General features: G+C 37.8%; 1 protein-coding gene across 1 annotated transcript in view; it reads left to right on the top strand.

Annotated features, from left to right (window-relative positions):
- Positions 1-18,109, top strand: part of LRGUK (leucine rich repeats and guanylate kinase domain containing) — a 53,541-nt gene that overhangs the window by 12,461 nt on the left and 22,971 nt on the right. Inside the window, exons 8-13 of the mRNA XM_059817035.1 lie at positions 2,121-2,201; positions 3,488-3,574; positions 5,607-5,713; positions 9,944-10,063; positions 12,840-12,936; positions 14,070-14,183. Coding sequence (XP_059673018.1) covers positions 2,121-2,201; positions 3,488-3,574; positions 5,607-5,713; positions 9,944-10,063; positions 12,840-12,936; positions 14,070-14,183 — 606 coding nt within the window. The remainder of the gene's footprint in view (positions 1-2,120; positions 2,202-3,487; positions 3,575-5,606; positions 5,714-9,943; positions 10,064-12,839; positions 12,937-14,069; positions 14,184-18,109) is intronic.

The following is an 18,109-nucleotide window of genomic DNA, read 5'->3' as shown; positions in this document are numbered from 1 at the left end:
AGATACATTTATAGAATTTAATTCAAGACACTGTGAATTCTTTTTCTCACACTCTGTTCAGGTTGACATTTAAAGGTACATCAATTGCACAAGACAGGAAACTAATAGTGTGGTTGCTATTAGCATTAATAACACCACTTCCATTGCCTCACATAGTTTCCACTGTTCTTTAAGGCACGCAAAAGCTCTTAATTTTACCTTATCAAAATTTGCCTCTGAAACTGTTTAATGACTCCCCATTTTTTGAACATTTCCTTCTGAAGAATAATTTAAAGAGAATTTTAATTAATTAACACAAAAAGATCTGAGTTACTTCAGTTCACTACCACCCAGAATTATCTTAAATGCTTGATAACCTGGGAGTCCTGGTGGACAACAGGATGACCATGAGCCAGCAATGTGCCCTTGGGGCCAAGAAGGCCAATGGCATCCTGGGGTGCATCAAGAAGAGTGTGGCTAGCAGGTCGAGGGAGGTTATCCTCCCCCTCTACTCTGCCCTAGTGAGGCTGCATCTGGAGTACTGTGTCCAGTTCTGGGCTCCCCGGTTCAAGAAGGACAGGGAGCTGCTGGAGAGGGTACAGCAAAGGGCTACGAAGATGATTATGGGACAGGAACATCTTTCTTATGAGGAAAGGCTGCGGGACTTGGGTCTTTTTAGTCTGGAGACTAAAGAGAAGACTGAGGGGGAGCTTATCAATGCTTATAAATACTTCAGGGGTGGGTGCCAGGAGGATGGGGCCAGTCTTTTTTCAGTGGTACCCAGTGACAGGATGAGAGGTAACGGGCACAACCTTGGTCATAGGAAGTTCCATCTAAACATGAGGAGGACCTTCTTTCCTTTGAGGGTGGCAGAGCACTGGAACAAGCTGCCCAGAGAGGCTGTGGAGTCTCCTTCTCTGGAGATACTCAAAACTCGCCTGGATGCATTCCTGTGCAACCTGCTCTGGGTGACCCTGCCAGGGCGGGGGGTTGGACTAGATGATCTCCAGAGGTCCCTTCCAACCCCTGTCGTTCTGTGATTCTGTGATTTTTCAAAAATGGGCACAATAGGTTTATCTGCAAACCATGCCTCTCATATACATGTTCAGTGATTTTTGAATGTTGATCATTGGCATTCTGTGATTTATTTAGGAAATACACCCAAATTACATTTAAATTTGTCAAAACTGTTCTACGGTGGGCTGCTTGTTATCTCAAAATGGATATTGGCTAGGCTATGGTTGAGGTTTCTATTTTTAGACACTTTACTGAAGCTGAGTATAAGTTAGGGGTAGAATCTGAAGTCTTCTAGGTTCAGTCTTTCAGCAGTGGAGGAAAACCAGGTATCCTTAACAAGGTAATTCATCCCAGCCTACCATGGATCAGATGACCTCTGGAACTGCCTCTCTCCACTGATGATAAAGTGAGGTTAAGCAACTGACTTGGGCTAACTTAACAGATGGCTAAAATGAGGCGACGTGAATTCCATTTGACCCATTTTGTTTTAATTGAGAGCTTTACAACTGTTCATGAGTGCCTGTAGTGTGACTTTGCTTTGGGCACACAAACTTTGATTAATCCCAAGTAACTTCTAATGCTTATCTGATATGCCTGAGTGCAGCCAACCCAGGTTTCCTTTGTGGATAGATGAGACCTAAGTGGCATGCATTACCCTCTGGACACAGACAGCCAAGGACAACTATGCTGATGCTTTTCAGTCAAGTGCTGCAAGTTAGGTAGGATGAACTTGAGCTCCAGGGAAAAGAAACTCTTCTTAGAAGGAATATTTTTTGCTAGTCAACTGAAGCGCAAATATAACTGCAGAATTGCCTCACTTAAGCACATCAGCCACATAAAAGCTAAATGTGTTAGGGCTTGACATTTGAAAGAACTGGGAAAATGCAGGTGGTTTGAAATTGCTGTCTGTATTATACTGCTTCTCTAGCTAACATCCAAGTTGTCTGTCTTTTGTGACTAGAAGTGCCTTATTGAATGCAGTTAACATGTATACCCATTTTGTGAGTATAATGAATTTTTTTTATGTCCAGATTTTAAGAGCTGGGATTAAAATACCTTTTTTTCCCATAGTTGTCATGGATTCTGTTGCTGCTGATTTGTGCTCTGTTTCTGTCACTAATTAGATTGCTGAGCTGCATGAACTTGAATGTATTGAAGATCTGCCTCTCCTCAGAGTTTTAAATCTTTTAAAAAATCCTGTACAGGTAAGAAAGAACTAAAGAGGAAGCCAAAAATAAGAACCTAGAACTGCTATTTTGGATCATACCAGAATCCATTTAGCCTCAGTTTCTGTCTCTGAGAGTGGTCAGGTCATTTCAGGGAAGAAGTACAAGAAATGATGAGTGATGGTTTCCCTGGCGTGGTTACCCACCTTTGTCTGGAACTTTGTCTGAACCAAAGCTACACATGAATCATGATGTTTAATGTCCACATAGTAAATCCATTGATTTTATGAATTCCATTTGTGAATCCATTTATGCATTTGTACTCACAGTATACCATGATTTTTGTTTGGGAAAAGTTGCCCTTTTTGTTTGCTTTGAAGATCTGTACTCGATTGTTCCTGGGAAAAGCTCAAAGGAACTTAGTTCTCATTTATGGCTCCCATAATATTCCTCAATTAATGAATTAAACATCCATTTTATCAACAACAATGACATTCACAAAATATCAGAAATTCTGACTTTGACTCTGCATTTGTAATTTGTCCTGAGTGATCAGAGATGATTCTATCCTAACTTCTGTGATTTCTAAATTATGTTTGAATTTTACAGTGATTTCCAATCTTAGAGAGAAGAAAAATATTAAGGGTTTAACTTGTCCTTTCTGTAATTGCCAGTTTTGTATTGGCTTTCATCAGAATGATCTGTCATGGCACACCATGAAATTAGCATGAAAAAATACCCGAAAAATACTGTGTTTTAATAACTTATACATGCAACAATCATCTTAAGACAGCTGTCTGAATTTCAGTTGTTTTAACAGGACCTTACTCGTTTTAGGACTTAGAAGCTTCATGAACTTGTCAGTGTCAGCTTTTTAATTTGAATTTTAATTCTTTTTTATTGCCTCAGACTTAAAAACATATATGATGATGAGTTTATAATGCAAATTCTCTTTTAAAGTTCCTACAGTACTACTAAGGTTAGAAGTATTAGCCAGAGTTTATTATCTAATCCCAGTATAGATAATGCTTTTGGTTCTCCAGCAGTCTTTCTTGGTGTTCTGGTGGGTATGGTGATGATTTTTAAATCCCCATCCTGACCTTTTGAACAATGTATTGCAGACTTTTGAACAACTATTAGCTTTTCTGGCAGAAGCTAAGCTTGTGGTGGTGGGGTCAATTTGTACAGTGTATTGACATCCTTCAGGGTAAAAAACTTTTTATGTTGCAATGTATTAAGGCCAATTTAATTTCAACCAAGAGAAATTAAATATTAGATTGATGAAGTTAAGTACTTTATGTCAAAGTGGAAACTTTGTCCTTCAGGAGCAAGCAGATTATTGGCTCTTGGTGATTTTCACGTTGCTCCAACTAACAGAACTGGATCTCAAGAAGATTTCAGTGGAAGAAAAGGTATGTAAACATCGTATCATTCTGGAATTTTTCTAAATAAAGAATATAAAAAACTGTGCATGCAACTGTAGCTTTGTAGTCATTTGTGTGTGACAAATCTCCCATGTTTCAGCCCCCAAGATAGGCTACAAATTCAGAGACTTTTGCTTTTAAATCCAGATATATATCTACAGAATTTCTGGAGCAGTTGTGCTTTGTAAAAATGCAAAGTTTGCCTAAAAGCTTTGTTCAGTGAAGAACTTTACTTAGCAGTCATTGTTACTCAGCTAGTAATCTAAACAGGCAACTACATTCATGAAACACTCTGAAGTGGTAACCACTGTGCTACTTCTGAAATACCATTGTTGGGTTTTTTTAGTGTTGTGTACAGCAAAGTGAACTCTGAAAATTATAATGATGCTTGTTGCCTATTTTGCTCCAAACAGCTTTCACTGTAAAATCTCCTCCCCAAAAAAACCTGCTCAGACTGCTTACAGTAACTTTCTATTGTAACAGAAAGCTTTCTCTCCTGTGCCACTTTTATTGTAATTTGGTTGCTGCATGCAGTATTTGGGCCCAAGCCATGCTAGAACTGTTAGGATTAACACCTCCCAATTGGGGTTGGACTTCAGGGAATTATCCTTTAAAAATGATCCTTACAAGAAATTCATCACTCCTAACTTTAGCTGCATAAATGTTAGGGTTCTTGTTTAATGCCAGGCTCTATCATGAACACAGAGAAGGGATGATACCAGAGTGTAATTTACCCTACCTAGCCGAGATGTTGATCTTACTTTTTGCCTTATGTGGTAATCTGTTTTCCTTTTAATAGTATTTTGAATATATTAAAGAAATTTTTCCTTATCTATGGACTGTAAAAGTAATCCTGGATGACTGGTTTAGACTAGCACTTCTGGCTGATTAGCTATTTCAGAAAATCCTCTCCTCAGGTTATTTTAGGACATCTACTCTAGCCTCATAAACTCTCTTGTCAAACTGAATTTGGAGGCAGCAGCTCTTCTGTCTCACTACACACAAAATGGTTATACAGAAATGTTGTAGTTTAGACCAGAAGTGTAGTTTTGAAGTGAGACTCCCAGTTGCCCAACTTGCCACGCATGATTCTCATTGCAGAATAGTCTTGCAACATATGAACTAGACTTCTTTTGCAGTAACCTTAACCAGATGATGTGCATCAGGATGTGCTCCTAGCCACTAATTCAGACCACAGGACCAAAGTAGAGCTAGAGTGAAATGAGCTCCCTTTCCCCACTCCCCCCAAAATAGTGTGGACATTGGGTCCCAAGTACCAAATGTTTTGCTTTAAAGATCCACTCCTATTGCACCATACTACTAATGGTTGCTAGTATAGGCATGGCTGTCACCGGAGCTTACGGCAGTATTCGGCAGCAGTGTCAGCTAGTTGATATTTGATGGTTTACATGAAATGACTGAGTAGTTCTTAACCCATTTCTGAGTGGGTAGCATTAATAATACCAAAAAATATACAACTCATTAGCGGTCAGTACCCTCAATAGAGCTTTCAACAGAATGGATGGAGGGAATCCTTGGAGTTTGAGTGTTCTTCCTCCCAGGAAAGACAGAAATGCATAGTCAGGGGAAAATTGCAGTTTGCTTACTTTGTTAATGCCCATTCTGTTCCTCTTCTGACAAATAAATGAATGGCTTCGGTCCCTAAGGATTTTAGTTCAGCATCTTCCACCAGCACTGAGAGGATGCAAATTAATGGATAATTAAAACCTAAGCAAAATTACTTTGCATCTTATGTGGCATCCTGTTTTCTTTCCAGTAAAAGGTTGAATATATTAAAGATAGTGAGCTATGTCTGGCTACCTTCCATCCATCTATCAAATTGTGCTTAAATCCCCTGAAAAGATTTATGTAGCGGAGTGCTCACAGACAACCCGAATACAAAGACTGACCCTCATAAATATGAAGCCATCATCATTCACAGTGATCTGCAAAGCATATTGCAGCTGGGAACAATTACATCACTCCTCTTCTTTCTTCTGCCCCTAAACTGTGGAAACAGGTTGCTGCTGTGAATAAATACGATCCTCCTCCAGAAGTTGTTGCTGCTAAGGATCATATGACTCATGTTATGTATAGCATGCTGCAGCCCCAGAGAATCTTTGACAGGTAAGCTTACCTCCACTTCACATCAGCTCCTGAGGGTGGCACTCAAGTAAAGCAGAACATGTTGTCATATTTAGAGGGACATTTTCCTGTCCCTCTCCCACCTCTAAATTAATCTAATGAAGCAGAGACATTCCATAGTATTCCGGTAGCAGTCTGGAAATTAGGCAAATCTTATTTGGCTGAAATTGATTATTAAATGAAGTTAGTCGTTCACCTCTAAAGTCTGAGACAGATTGTCCACAGCTCCATTTCTTTTAAACAATCTGTTGAAACAGATGGCCATTCGCACCATAAATGAAAGACGCAGAATTTCTATCAATACCCAAAGGCAATTTAAAAATCTCTAGAGGGAGAAGAGAGCTGTAAAATGTATCTTCTTCCTATTCTGCTTACTCCTTCTCTTCACACTATTGGCATCCCATTGTGAGCAACATGGCTTTATTTTGTGGCTTTGGGGCACATTTTATATTCGTAAGGTGAAATTTTCAAGTTTGTACTTAGGGAAGTCCAGCTACTTCTGCCTTTGGGAGAAGATGATGCTGACTGCCGCTTAAAGCACAGAAGGGAGAGGCAAATCAGTGTTCTTTTTTCCAACATTGCCATTGCCATGGCAGGTGACTTCTCTCAGTCTCATTTCTCATCTAGAAAATGGAAATAGTCATACTTTGCAGCTCTGCAGATGTGTTACGATGTTTACTTGATGAATGCTTGGAAAATGCTTTGACAAGCTCTGGTGGAAGATACTATGAAACATATGTGGTTTATTACTATATTGGCTGCAGTGGGCACTGAGATCAACTTTTGTGCCCACACCCTGTTTTAGCACCATTTTGGACATCTTAATTCATAATGAGTAACCTGATTTAAGATCCATGATTTAGTAACTCAAAATTTATATTTTTAGAATATCTTTATTGCAAGTCTTGTGTTTTCTGGGCTTGTCAATGAAAGACAGGAACATCCCAGTGGTGATGATAGCTCTGAGAATTCTTAACAGCCTATTAAAAAAAATCCCCAAAGATTTATTTACTGTTTTTCAGGGTTGGAGATTTCTTTAAAAAAAAAAGCACTATAGTTTTACCTAAAGGAATGGATTTCTTCCAATGCAGACATAGGCTCTATTTAAATATTTGTTTATTGGATTGTGTATGTGTATCTTAATTGCTGGAAAGAAACAATTCTGTCTTCTGTCAGAGGTATTGCATACACAAACATATAAACATGCAGACCAGCATTTATGATACTGACCAAAACTGTTAATGATGCTTTGAACGTTTGCCCATGCTCAGCTGGAAAGCACACAACACAGTCATGAATGAAGTCTTCCTAATGACGATGCGTTACAGTCTTCTACACTACAAAATGCTTATTGGAACCAGATTGGTATAGTTCATTTGCATCTATATTTTTAGATGCGATTATAATTAATTCTGTGTTAGTAATATCTTTATTAAAAATAAAACCTGAAAACAAAGCAAAGAAATTACATTGCTGCATACTCTGCAGTCAGAAAACATTAGCATTAAGTTTCTTGTGCCATTCCCTCTCTCTGCCTGCCTTGTCATTCTATCTTTAATTACATGGTAACACACCACTGAACAATATTATGTGTATTTTTCCCCTACGATAAATGCATGTGACATTTAAAAAGGTAGCTTGATCATAGTTATAACTGCTACATGGGGAGCAGAAATTTAATAACAGAGGGCTCTTCAGTCTATTGGGCAAGTACATGATGAGACTTGCTATCTGGCTATTGAGGATAAATTCATTCAGAGAAGAAATAGAGCGTGATTATTTTTAACAATGAAGGTAATTAACCATTGGAACAATTTACCAAGGGTACCAAGAATTCTCCACAACTGGAACGTTTTTAATTAAAATATGCTCTAACGGAACCTCAGGTATCAGGCTTGAAACAAGAACTAACTCAGGGAAATCCTGTTGCCAGTGTGATGAGGCGAGTCTGAGTAGATGATCACAGTAGTCCCTTCTGGCCTTGAAATCTATTAATCTTGCACAGCAGTGTATTGCTGTACCCACCAAAGATGAAGAAACTTGAAAGATGCACATTAAATGAGCCAAGAACCCTTTACAAGATACTGCTTACAAGTTGTAGGAAAACCAAAACTTTTAGTTTATCTTTTGAGAACCAGTAAGTGGTGATGTAATGAAAGATGATAGTATTATGGAAATGTTCTCCATGTTATTCTGATGAAATAATAAATCCAAGGAACTTGAGGATATGAGGAATTAAAGCGATGGAAATTTATTTAAGGGAATTTGAATTCTGAGTGTAATCATGTCAAGTAGTGATATATTGTATCATTACTGGATATAACACTTCCATGTAAAAGAAAAGATTACAGAGGGATCCTGCAATTTGCAAGCATGTAACAGGTTCTGTGCATGGAGAAGGAATATATTAAAACTGTGTTGAAGATAAGTGTTCTGTCTTCACAGACCTGCCCTGACATCATTATCCACGAAGGGCACGGCCTTGAGCAAGAGTTAAGAACCTTTCTGCTACTTCTTGATAAATTTTGAATCTCTAGTCACTAAGCGTGTGTCATGGAATTCCCATCTTTGAAATGCTTCATTTATAATAATGCACTTGTGGTATCCACAACTGTCACTAATACCTCCTGGGATCACGTTGTCTTAAACTGGTCTTTTCCTTACCACAAATGTCAGAAAAGGGAAAGAACAGCTCAAATAATTGAGAGGCGAGGAACATATTTCTTGAATTGAACAGAATGTCACAACCTAACAGATTCAGATAAGGATTTTTAAAATGTATTTTTACCTTCTCCAGTATTTTCAATGGATTGTGCTAATAAGCTTATTGTGCTAATGTTGTCTAATGTTTTGTAAATGTCACCAATCAGCACAGTAAGTAAAAAATCCTTAAATCTCCCAAGGGTTCTGCTACTGTCTTGCTTTAAAATAGTCTAGTGGATGGAACACTGAACCAGGATCTGGGTTCATTTCACAGTTTAGTAACAGCACATATGTACAGACTTGAGCCAGTCTCTTAATTTATTAGGTGTATCTGTTATTTCTTCTGTGAGAATAGTATTCCATAGGAGAATTAGGAGACTGAATTGCATTATTGTCTTAGTGCTTCTGAAGCATCAAGTCCCATTATATACATATAATTTGGTAGAAAATAGAGCTGGTTTGCTGAACCTAAAATAGGTAAAGCCATTACTTTGAAATCTTTTTCCTCCATGCTTGTGTTGGATGGTTATCATTACTTCTTATAGAGTTAGTTACTTGTAAGAGAAAAAGTAAAAGAAATATACTCTGTTTTCAGGAATTTTGTTGACCTGTTTTAAATCACATTAAAGGGAAACTTAACACACCTTGATGTTTTTCTTCCACTTTAGAATTTAAATTTAGTTAAAGCTATTTATTGGTTAAAAATAAGTGGGTTTGAAATTATTTCAACTATTTCTGACGTACTATCAAGTGGCATAATCTTAAGATCTAGCTGAGATTTAAATATGAGAGTCCAAAGTTGCATTCCATTTTTAGCTGTCTAAATAAATTGCTGGACACTCAAAAGTGCAGAAATGCTATTCATTCTCGTATTTACAGCTGGAAGTGGAAATCTGAGGATCTAACCAGCATGGGGAAAGTGGAGGGCTTTGTATTTTTGCAGCACTTTGGGTTCTTTTATTGTAGTGTTATTTGTGTTCAGTGGAGTTTAGGGATCTCAGTGTTTTTCATTGCATTGAATTGAAGAATTCTTTACAATTTTCCTCCTTCATCTGGCAAGGCCATGGAAGTCAGTAAGATTACATGAAGGGGTGCGTAAAGGTTTGTAGGATTGAGTCCAGATTCATGCTAGGCTTATTATCCTGATCATTAAAATATTGCCATCTCTGTGACAGACTTGGAAAATCCCAGCAACACTGCAACTGCAGAGGGAGCTTTAGAAAAGGCTATTAATCAGAAAAGATTATAGTAGACATAACATTATTCCTTTTGCAAAAGAGACCCAGGGGTCTCTAATGCAGTATTTTCTGCTATTTTTATGTTTAGAACGTATCAAACTGAGCACACGCTTCTCCTGATTTTTGTCTAGACTGTGAACAATGTGAATAGTGTGATAGACAGATGAGATTAGTTGAAATGATGATAAAGTCTCTGCAGAAGCCTTGTACAAAGTTGCTGAAGACTTCATTTGTAGGTAGTGTAATGGCTCCTTGTTTTCCTTTCTTGTAGCACTTTACCTAGTCTTGATGCTCCCTACCCCATGCTGGTATTAGCTGGCCCTCTAGCCTGTGGTAAGAGAGAGCTTACTCATAAAATCTGCAGACAGTTCAACAATTTCTTCAGATACAGGTAAGTTTGCTCCATAAGTTTAAAAGAACACCAAGTGATCAAGGCTAGAATTGCTGCTGGTTTGTTTTTCTTTTTTTTTTTTTTTTTAAAGAAATTAAAAGTTAAAGACAACCAATAAATGTTCATTGCTGTGCATTTTATCTCTTCCCAGGGCTTGATTGCCTGAAGTCATCAAATACTTCCTTAAAAGAAAAGCTATTTAAATTATCATGTTCTTTTCAAAGGTGAATAGCAAACAAACAAACAAAAATGTGTCATTTGGTGCTCCTTTTATTGATCTGTTCTATCTATGCTTACTAATGCCCCTCAACCTAAGCATCTGTTTAGATACGTATGCATTTCTCTTAATTTTTGTAATGTACCTGCATATAGGCACATTAGCATGCATGTGCAGACTGCATCCAGAAGCTAGGAAAGGAAGCAAGTAAAATTGCTGGACCAGTTTATTATCCTGTGAGTAGTGTTATCAAAGCAAATGGCACCTTTCAGACTTCACCACCTGCTGGGAGGACTAACTCTCCTTATCTGAAAGGCCTGAATTACAATCCTTACCGCCTTGGGGTCCCTGTGTATTTAGTGGAGAGAAACTATCTCTTCCCAAGGGAGATTCTGCCTTTGTGAATCACTTCCCTGAAGTATCTACCTATTTTCAGTGCACAGTAGATAGGAAGTCTGGCTAAGTTAGATCACCACTATCTGTTGCCTAAAATTAGGTGGTGCAAGCTGTTCCTCTTGTCCACCCATTCTGTTCTTCACAGGACCTAACCTTCATAGGTCCTGTAGCACACGCTGTTTGGGACTGGTCTGTATTCCTGTTATATTGTCTCTCTTCTATTTATTTCCTCAATTTTTTATTATGTGAATTTATCCATTCATTTTTAACCAGACTTTGGCCATAGTTTCACATGTATAGCGTTTGCCACGGTAAGACCTGGGTCTATATTTGTGCACTCTTAGGTACTGAAGTGGTGAGTTGTAAGAAAGGGACCATGGGCACATGCATATGTGAGAATGATTCCTCAGGGTTCTTAGCATCACAGGGTCATCCTCTGCATGTCGGTGTGATGTCTAGTAGTAGCCTTTTTCTCTAACGTAATACACCACGGTGAAGGAACCTATGCGTACTTCTGTCTGCTGTGTACTCAGATTATAGCCACTTGCTGGATTGCATCATTAAACTGGCAAGTTGAAAGGACATTTTAAGAAAAGATCTGTGAAGGTTATGTGACTGGAAGAACGACTTTTTGCCTTTCTTTAAAGCAACTATTATGTTTTGAAAAACTACATTGGAAATTACAAACTAATTGAATACCAATTGAGATTTTCCAAGCACTACGTGTTTTTTTAAGTGCATTGTTTTTATACTGTGTATTTTATTTCCTAAAAGTTTTATGCATAAGGGGAAAAAAAAGGGAGAGAGACAGAATCTTAACAGAGCAGAAAATTGCAACCATAAAGCAAAGTTGTATTTTAATTATTCAGTGGAGATTTAAGCAATTTTATGGCTTACACTTTTAAATTTCAAACATTCCACTCATTAAAAATGTATTTCATGCAAGATACTCTGGCAGTTTGAATGTAAACATGGCCTTGCAATTAAAAAGGGTTGTAATGTTTAAAAGTGTTTCAAAAAATAAAGTGAAATTGGACCCTCAAACCATCTGGCTAGAGCTCAGGAATGACCTTTAAAGCTGGATGTGTTCATAATATCTTAAAGAAAATCAGGCCTTTGAAGTGAAATTTTACAGAGTCCATGCGTAACACACTGTTCTCATTTGCCACAGCTTGCTGATAAAAAAAAGTGGCACCCTCTAATGCCATGATAGTTAAAATCTGTCAAGCTCTGCATTACAGACTAAACTCTTAATGGTTTATAACTCAGCTACCTTGAATAAATGAACAGAAATGGCCTGGTAGGTGGTATACCAGTAGGTGGCATATTTTTTGCCATGTTTTCCAGGACAATCCAGCGGAAGTCAAAGAGTTAAAATGTTGTTGGTGTGAATCAATGCCAAAGCTCCACATCACACTTTTGTTCCCATTATCCTACAATGTAAAAATTAAAAACAAAACCAAAGCAGAAACAAATAGCAAAATATAATTTCCTAAGATAGAACATGAGCCACTGCATACCTTAATCTAAAATTGCTACATGCATTGACTTAGCCGGGGCTTTTTGATTTTGTTTGGGTTGGTTTTTTTTTTTTTTTTGGTGTTTCATCCTGGTAGTAAGCTCATATATCTCAAGTTTATCCTATTGTCCTTATGTGGTGGCAGGCAATTACTTTTCTTGCCGTGTATCCCAGATATCTCCCTAGTTTCAGGATTGTTTCTCCCCTTACTATTAGGAGTCTATTTAAAGATTGGTCTTTATATCTCTTTCTCAACCTCACAGTTCAGCCTAACTCCTAGTCTTCCTTTCCATATTTAGGATTCTACTTTATATCATCTACAAGCTGACATAACTGGAAAAAAATGGTTTCATCATTTCTCTATTACAGGGTGCTGTGACAGCTTCAGTTCAGGCTATCCTGGGTTGGGGGGATTTATAGCCAAAATGTAATGTTACATTTAAACTTTTTCTTTGTATTTATGGGTTAATCTTTCAAATATGCGGCATTAGTGGTATGATTTGCACCTCTTTATATTTCTCATATTTCTTCTCTTCTTAAAAATAAAATGATTTGTAGTATTCTCCCTTTCCCCCCCTCCTATTCCATAGCTGCTTCTATGATTGAAAACAGGTTATTTCTTTATTATACCATATATCTTCCAGTCCCTGTCACACTACCAGGGCAGCTTACTTTGGTGAAGAAAACCGACTTGATTACTATTTCATTTCTCAAGAAGCATTTGACAAAATGGTGAACACAGTAAGTAACTGACTAGTATCCTAGTAGGCCTCTTTCCTACACCCAGAGTGAACTCAGCTTTTCTCTCTGATTTTATTTTTCTTTATATTAAGTTTGTGTGTCTATGTGCATGCTTATTCACTCACAGTTATGTGGCTTGAGTTCATACACAGAAACCACAAATTTGTTGTATATTTATGCTGTCTTTTCTTCTGTATGCAGATATGGAAACCATTAAATGGGCATAATGGTCAGTAGGAATCTTTAAACAGTAGTATAATGTAGAAATAAACTTATTTCCATATGCAAATATCTACTGTGTGACTAGGAAATAAAAACTCTTGAAATAATTTCCATCATCTTTTTTTTTTTTTCTCTTTTCAAAATCTTCCAGCAACCCTCCAGGGAATGCAGTCTTTTAAAGTTTAGCAAATTCACCCTAAAGGCATTGTGTTTCTCTCTGAAGGCAGTGTGCCTCCAGCTACTGTTTCTGACGCCTTTTGCTGCCTGTAATAAAACTTTGGCTTGAAAAGCCACAACAGAGCTCATTATTTGTACATACACAGACAGAGGAGCTAACACAGTCTTAAGCAACTGATCTGGTCCTTAATGATAACTCTCAGTAATCAAGTAGTTTAATTTTAAAAGAATATAATCTGCTTACATCTCTCTAGACATACTACTGGGAACCAAAGTTTCAGTTGTCAGGTTTTAACTTTGAAATTTGTTGGCCAATTATACATTCTCCTTGCAGATTTGTTGCTGTCCTCTCTTTTCTTTGACATCTTCTATTTTATATGGCATGGCCATATGGTTTGATGTAATGTCAAAAGAAGGATGGCCCTTGCTTTAGATCTTGCTTTCTTTACAGTGTGAATAAATAACCAATGAAAGCTGTAACCTGTCAGCAGCTTGTTTTCAAGACACTGGTGTTTTATTATCCATGAACTATGTACAAGCCTGTACCCTGCAGGGCTGGCTATGTGCTCTTCTCTGCAAATTTTGCGCTCCTGTTGGCCTCATTATCATTGATGATTTAGGCAGGGAGAAACTTAGTAGGGCGAGAGGAAGACCAGAGTGATTGTGCTCCTTTAAGAAAGTTGTTTCACGTAAAATATTTCCTTTGTCATTATACTTGCTTTTTTGAATTTCAGGGGAAGTTTATAGCAACCTTTAAATACAGTGGCCATTACTATGGACTTGGAAGAGACACTGTAGAATCAATTGCCAGAGAGGGTCTTGCAACCTGTGTTCACTTAGAAATAGAGGTAAGGATTACTTATTGCCTAACCATTTTTGAATGAGTCATTCTGCGAGAACTGTCCTGGGAAGGAATTCATGCGGTTTGACTTAAGGTTTGTTTCAGCTGCCTGGACATAGCCACTTAGTGACACAAGAGACATCCTATGGCCTTCTGCCCAGCCTACAGCTGCTGCTGATACATTTGAACTAGTTGTGTGGGCTGCGTTACAGTCACTGGAGATACAGTTGTTTGGTCAGATGAACTGCATTTTTAACTCTGCTGCCTGTATCAAGTAGATCTCCATTGTCTGTATGTAAACCACACCACTCCCTTTATAGACAGCCACATTTAGTCAGATGGATCCTTCTGCTGGCTTCTTAAAATTTCCTGGCCTATTTTTTCAATCTTCAGCAGCTTCATCTCCCCACCACATCACCAGTACTTTCCATTACAGTATCCTCAGCTTTTCAACAATGTGCTTTCCACCCATCTGCAGCTTATGGTGGAATTAGTCTAGAGCTGCACACCTGCTGATCACCTCTAAAAGAATGCCAGCTCCTCCTTTGCTGATGAAGCAATGGTGGATGCATGCAGGCCTGATGCAATATTTTGGGCAGAACTATTAAAAAATGCAATCTCTTTGAGGGATTACCTTACCCTCTCTGAAATTTGTCAGGTGCACATGCACAGATGGCAGAATCTCAGAAGTCTTGCTGCGTTAAGAAACTAGGTCACAAACAAAGTGTCAAAACCTATCTGTTGGAATCCCAAAAGAATAACTTTTTAGTTAATTTTCTAATTATGTACTTCTTATTATCTTAGATCAAGATTTACTAGCTAGGGGTTGAGGTGACAAAAAGGAAAGGCATGCTACCTTTCCTTCCAAATTCTTTCTGAAAAATAAGCTCCGTCCATATGAGCTTCCAGAGAGAAGAGAGACTCTAACAGTGCCCAGAATGTGATACTGAGTGTTGCTGCATTTCACTGTGTTTGTAGGGCTCAGCTGTACCTCTGGGGGATTACTACAAGTTAACAGACACTACTACACTCCATGATAGGTGGGGAAAAAATAACAGATGCAAAAAAGAAATGTAGGAGACTGCAGTGCCAACATGGGATCCTAAGTTGTGCGTCCAGAGTTAGGGGAGTGACTAGGGAGACTTGAGCAAAAATTAATACTAAATGTAATTAATTTTAGGATGATTATTTTGTTTGTGAAACTGATGATTGAAAAACTAGTTTTCAGTTAAGAACCTTAGTTTTCATAAGCAGTTTTAGTCCCCTTTGGCCCAAATAAATCTACACATTTACTGGCTTGCATATAAACGTAAAAATAACAGAATAGCAGCGTGTCAGTGCTAAAAAATCAGTAGCTGCTTGCTCAAATGGTCCACAATTTAAGGCTGCAATCCTGCTCTTAAGTGCCTGTTACTTGACTGATACTAAGCAGCAAATGAATAACTTAATCTCTGTGTAGTTCCATTTCCTCTTTTTCCTCACTCTTGTGAGAACTGTGAATCACCCTCAGTCTCCACTGATTGCAATAGGCATTGAGTGTGTTTGTTGCCTTGCCAGACAGACCCTAAATTTACAAAGGAACAAAAATAGGAGAAGATTAAATATGATGGAATGGGGTGCCTTTTAAAGCTGTCAATTCTTCACAAAGTAGATGTGTTATCAAATAATTTAGGAGAGAGAACTTAATGGAACATCATGTTTATTCATAAGGAGGTTAACCCAGCAATCTGGGTATTACTGAAGCTACTATTATGGACAGACAGCTAAGAAACTCCTTTGTCACTGAAGTTTCAAGATCACATAGTCATTATGCACAGTCTTGTAGTCTTGTATCACTGTGGACTCTGCTAGCAGATGAGAAACAATAATAGTGAGTTATGTATCTGAATAGAAGTTATTGAAGTCCATTATCAACTGCGAGGCTCATAGCAGAAGTGATTTAGCACTATTAAAAGAAATTTTAATTATGGTCTGTGGGCTGAGACTAAAAATTTAGAGCTGTTCGTTCCCTTTAATCTAGAATATATCTTTCACTGATAAAGGAGACTGACACAAATTTTAAAAGTTAAATCTTGCTGAGTCTACGGTTCCAGTTAGTGAAGCTGCTGTGATTCTGACACACAGTTATGTGTTGGAGTAAGAACGTTTGCAGTGCTTTCCCTTTGCTTGTGTAGCCACCAATACCTGCAGAGCAATTGAAGGAGCCACATGTTCTAACCAGAGTGGCTAATGTGTCTCATTATGCTTCCAGAAATATAAGTACACCTTGTCTCCTGCCAAAGACCATTCTCTATTGCACTTGTTTCTGGTTATCCAGTCATTCAGGCTGGGGAGTCAAAGGAAGTGGGGTATAATGCTAGTCATACCTTTTCTATAACCCCATGCTGTTAACTGAAAAAAATTGAGGTGCTTTAACTATGTCAACTGAATGGACGTCTTCAACTCAGGTAGTCTTTCGATCTTTCTTGCCCTCATATGCAAATTAAGGAAACTCAAACTGTACTCCTTTTTCTATTTTCCAAATATCTCTTTGCTTTCAAACTGTCGACTCCTGTATTCTCCCATTCTTTATTTTAAGGTCACTTTCCTTTTAATCTCTTTATTTCATATTAGACAATCACTCATCCTATTGTCTCTGTACGACAAATTTATTGGGCACACTAGAAGCTTTTCTGTATCACTTTTTCTCCTCCCAGCTCATCCCAGACTATTGATGGGCTGCCTTCCTATTCCTACATAGTTCTGGGACATATGAATCATGTGTTACGTTATTTCTTGATCAGAAAGAGAACTCATTCATGGTGCAACTTTGGATCAGAAGGGTCTTACTAGGCTGTAATGTGGGTCTGCTTTCTGCTGGTTTTCCAATCTCTGAATGATTACAGGCCTAGCTGAAAGTAGGTGGTCACATAGCTGGATGCAAAGATTTCTGTGCCCCAAATTCTCCCCTTTAGTGTTCACCAAAATGAATAGGATTTTCCCCAGAATCACTCCCTGAAATTTTTAGAATGGATCAAAGTACCGTTCCATACTTAGAACGCTGCAACCAGGGAGAAAAAAAGAAATCTAGTAAGTGTTCAGCCTATTATTGGTTTTTGCATGATTTGCTTGTATTTGACTATATTTTAGAATTTTTCTGGAGAACCCCAGCTTTAAGGATGTGATGGTCAGCTCTGATGAAGTAATGAACAGTGCTCAGATTTGACATATTAGTCTCTCTGTTCCTACCCACTTTAGCGAAGAAAGTGTATCATGCCTCAATGAAAATGAAGTAAGCTTCCCTTCGTTTAATACAGTGCAATAATGTGCATGGTCTGACTTAACTTTGGATAATTTGTTCATCACCAGACACTATAATGGTTGTTGGCCTGTTTTGGGTTTTTTCACAATGATCATTAAACACCCAAAATGATCATTTTTATGTATACTATCATATATATATATGATCATACATATAAAAGTAAAGCCAAGAATTTATTGTTAGTATGATGGAAATTTTAACTGTCTAATTTAAGAATCATCATTAGTCTAGGTCTAATTATTATAGAAAAAGGAAGAATAATAATGCATTTAGAGTACTTATATACTGAAAAATTCCCAATAATAATAATAATCATACAATTAAAATTGTAACACATGCTTCTTGGTTTCTATCTGTTTTGCTGGGGTTATGCTAACCCTTTCACTGCTCCTTGGGGTTCTAAGGTCAGTGGTTTCCCTCTGGTGTTGTCGTTGGGGGGGAAGTTACAGCAAGTTGTCAACATCTGAGCCCTTTGCTGGGAGGATATTCACGTTGATAGTTTCTTCTTTCTCCTCCCAGGATCCTCTTGGGGTCATTTGTATATGTTTGCTAACATATGTTTACACCTTTCTCTTTTTTCATTGGTCTGCAGCTCCAGGTTACATGTGAATTCATAGAATCATAGAATCATT

This window comes from Gavia stellata, chromosome 4, assembly GCF_030936135.1.
Source record: "Gavia stellata isolate bGavSte3 chromosome 4, bGavSte3.hap2, whole genome shotgun sequence".
Taxonomy (NCBI): domain Eukaryota; kingdom Metazoa; phylum Chordata; class Aves; order Gaviiformes; family Gaviidae; genus Gavia; species Gavia stellata.
The sequence above is the reverse complement of the archived record's forward strand: the minus strand, read 5'-3'. Positions and strand labels throughout refer to the sequence as shown.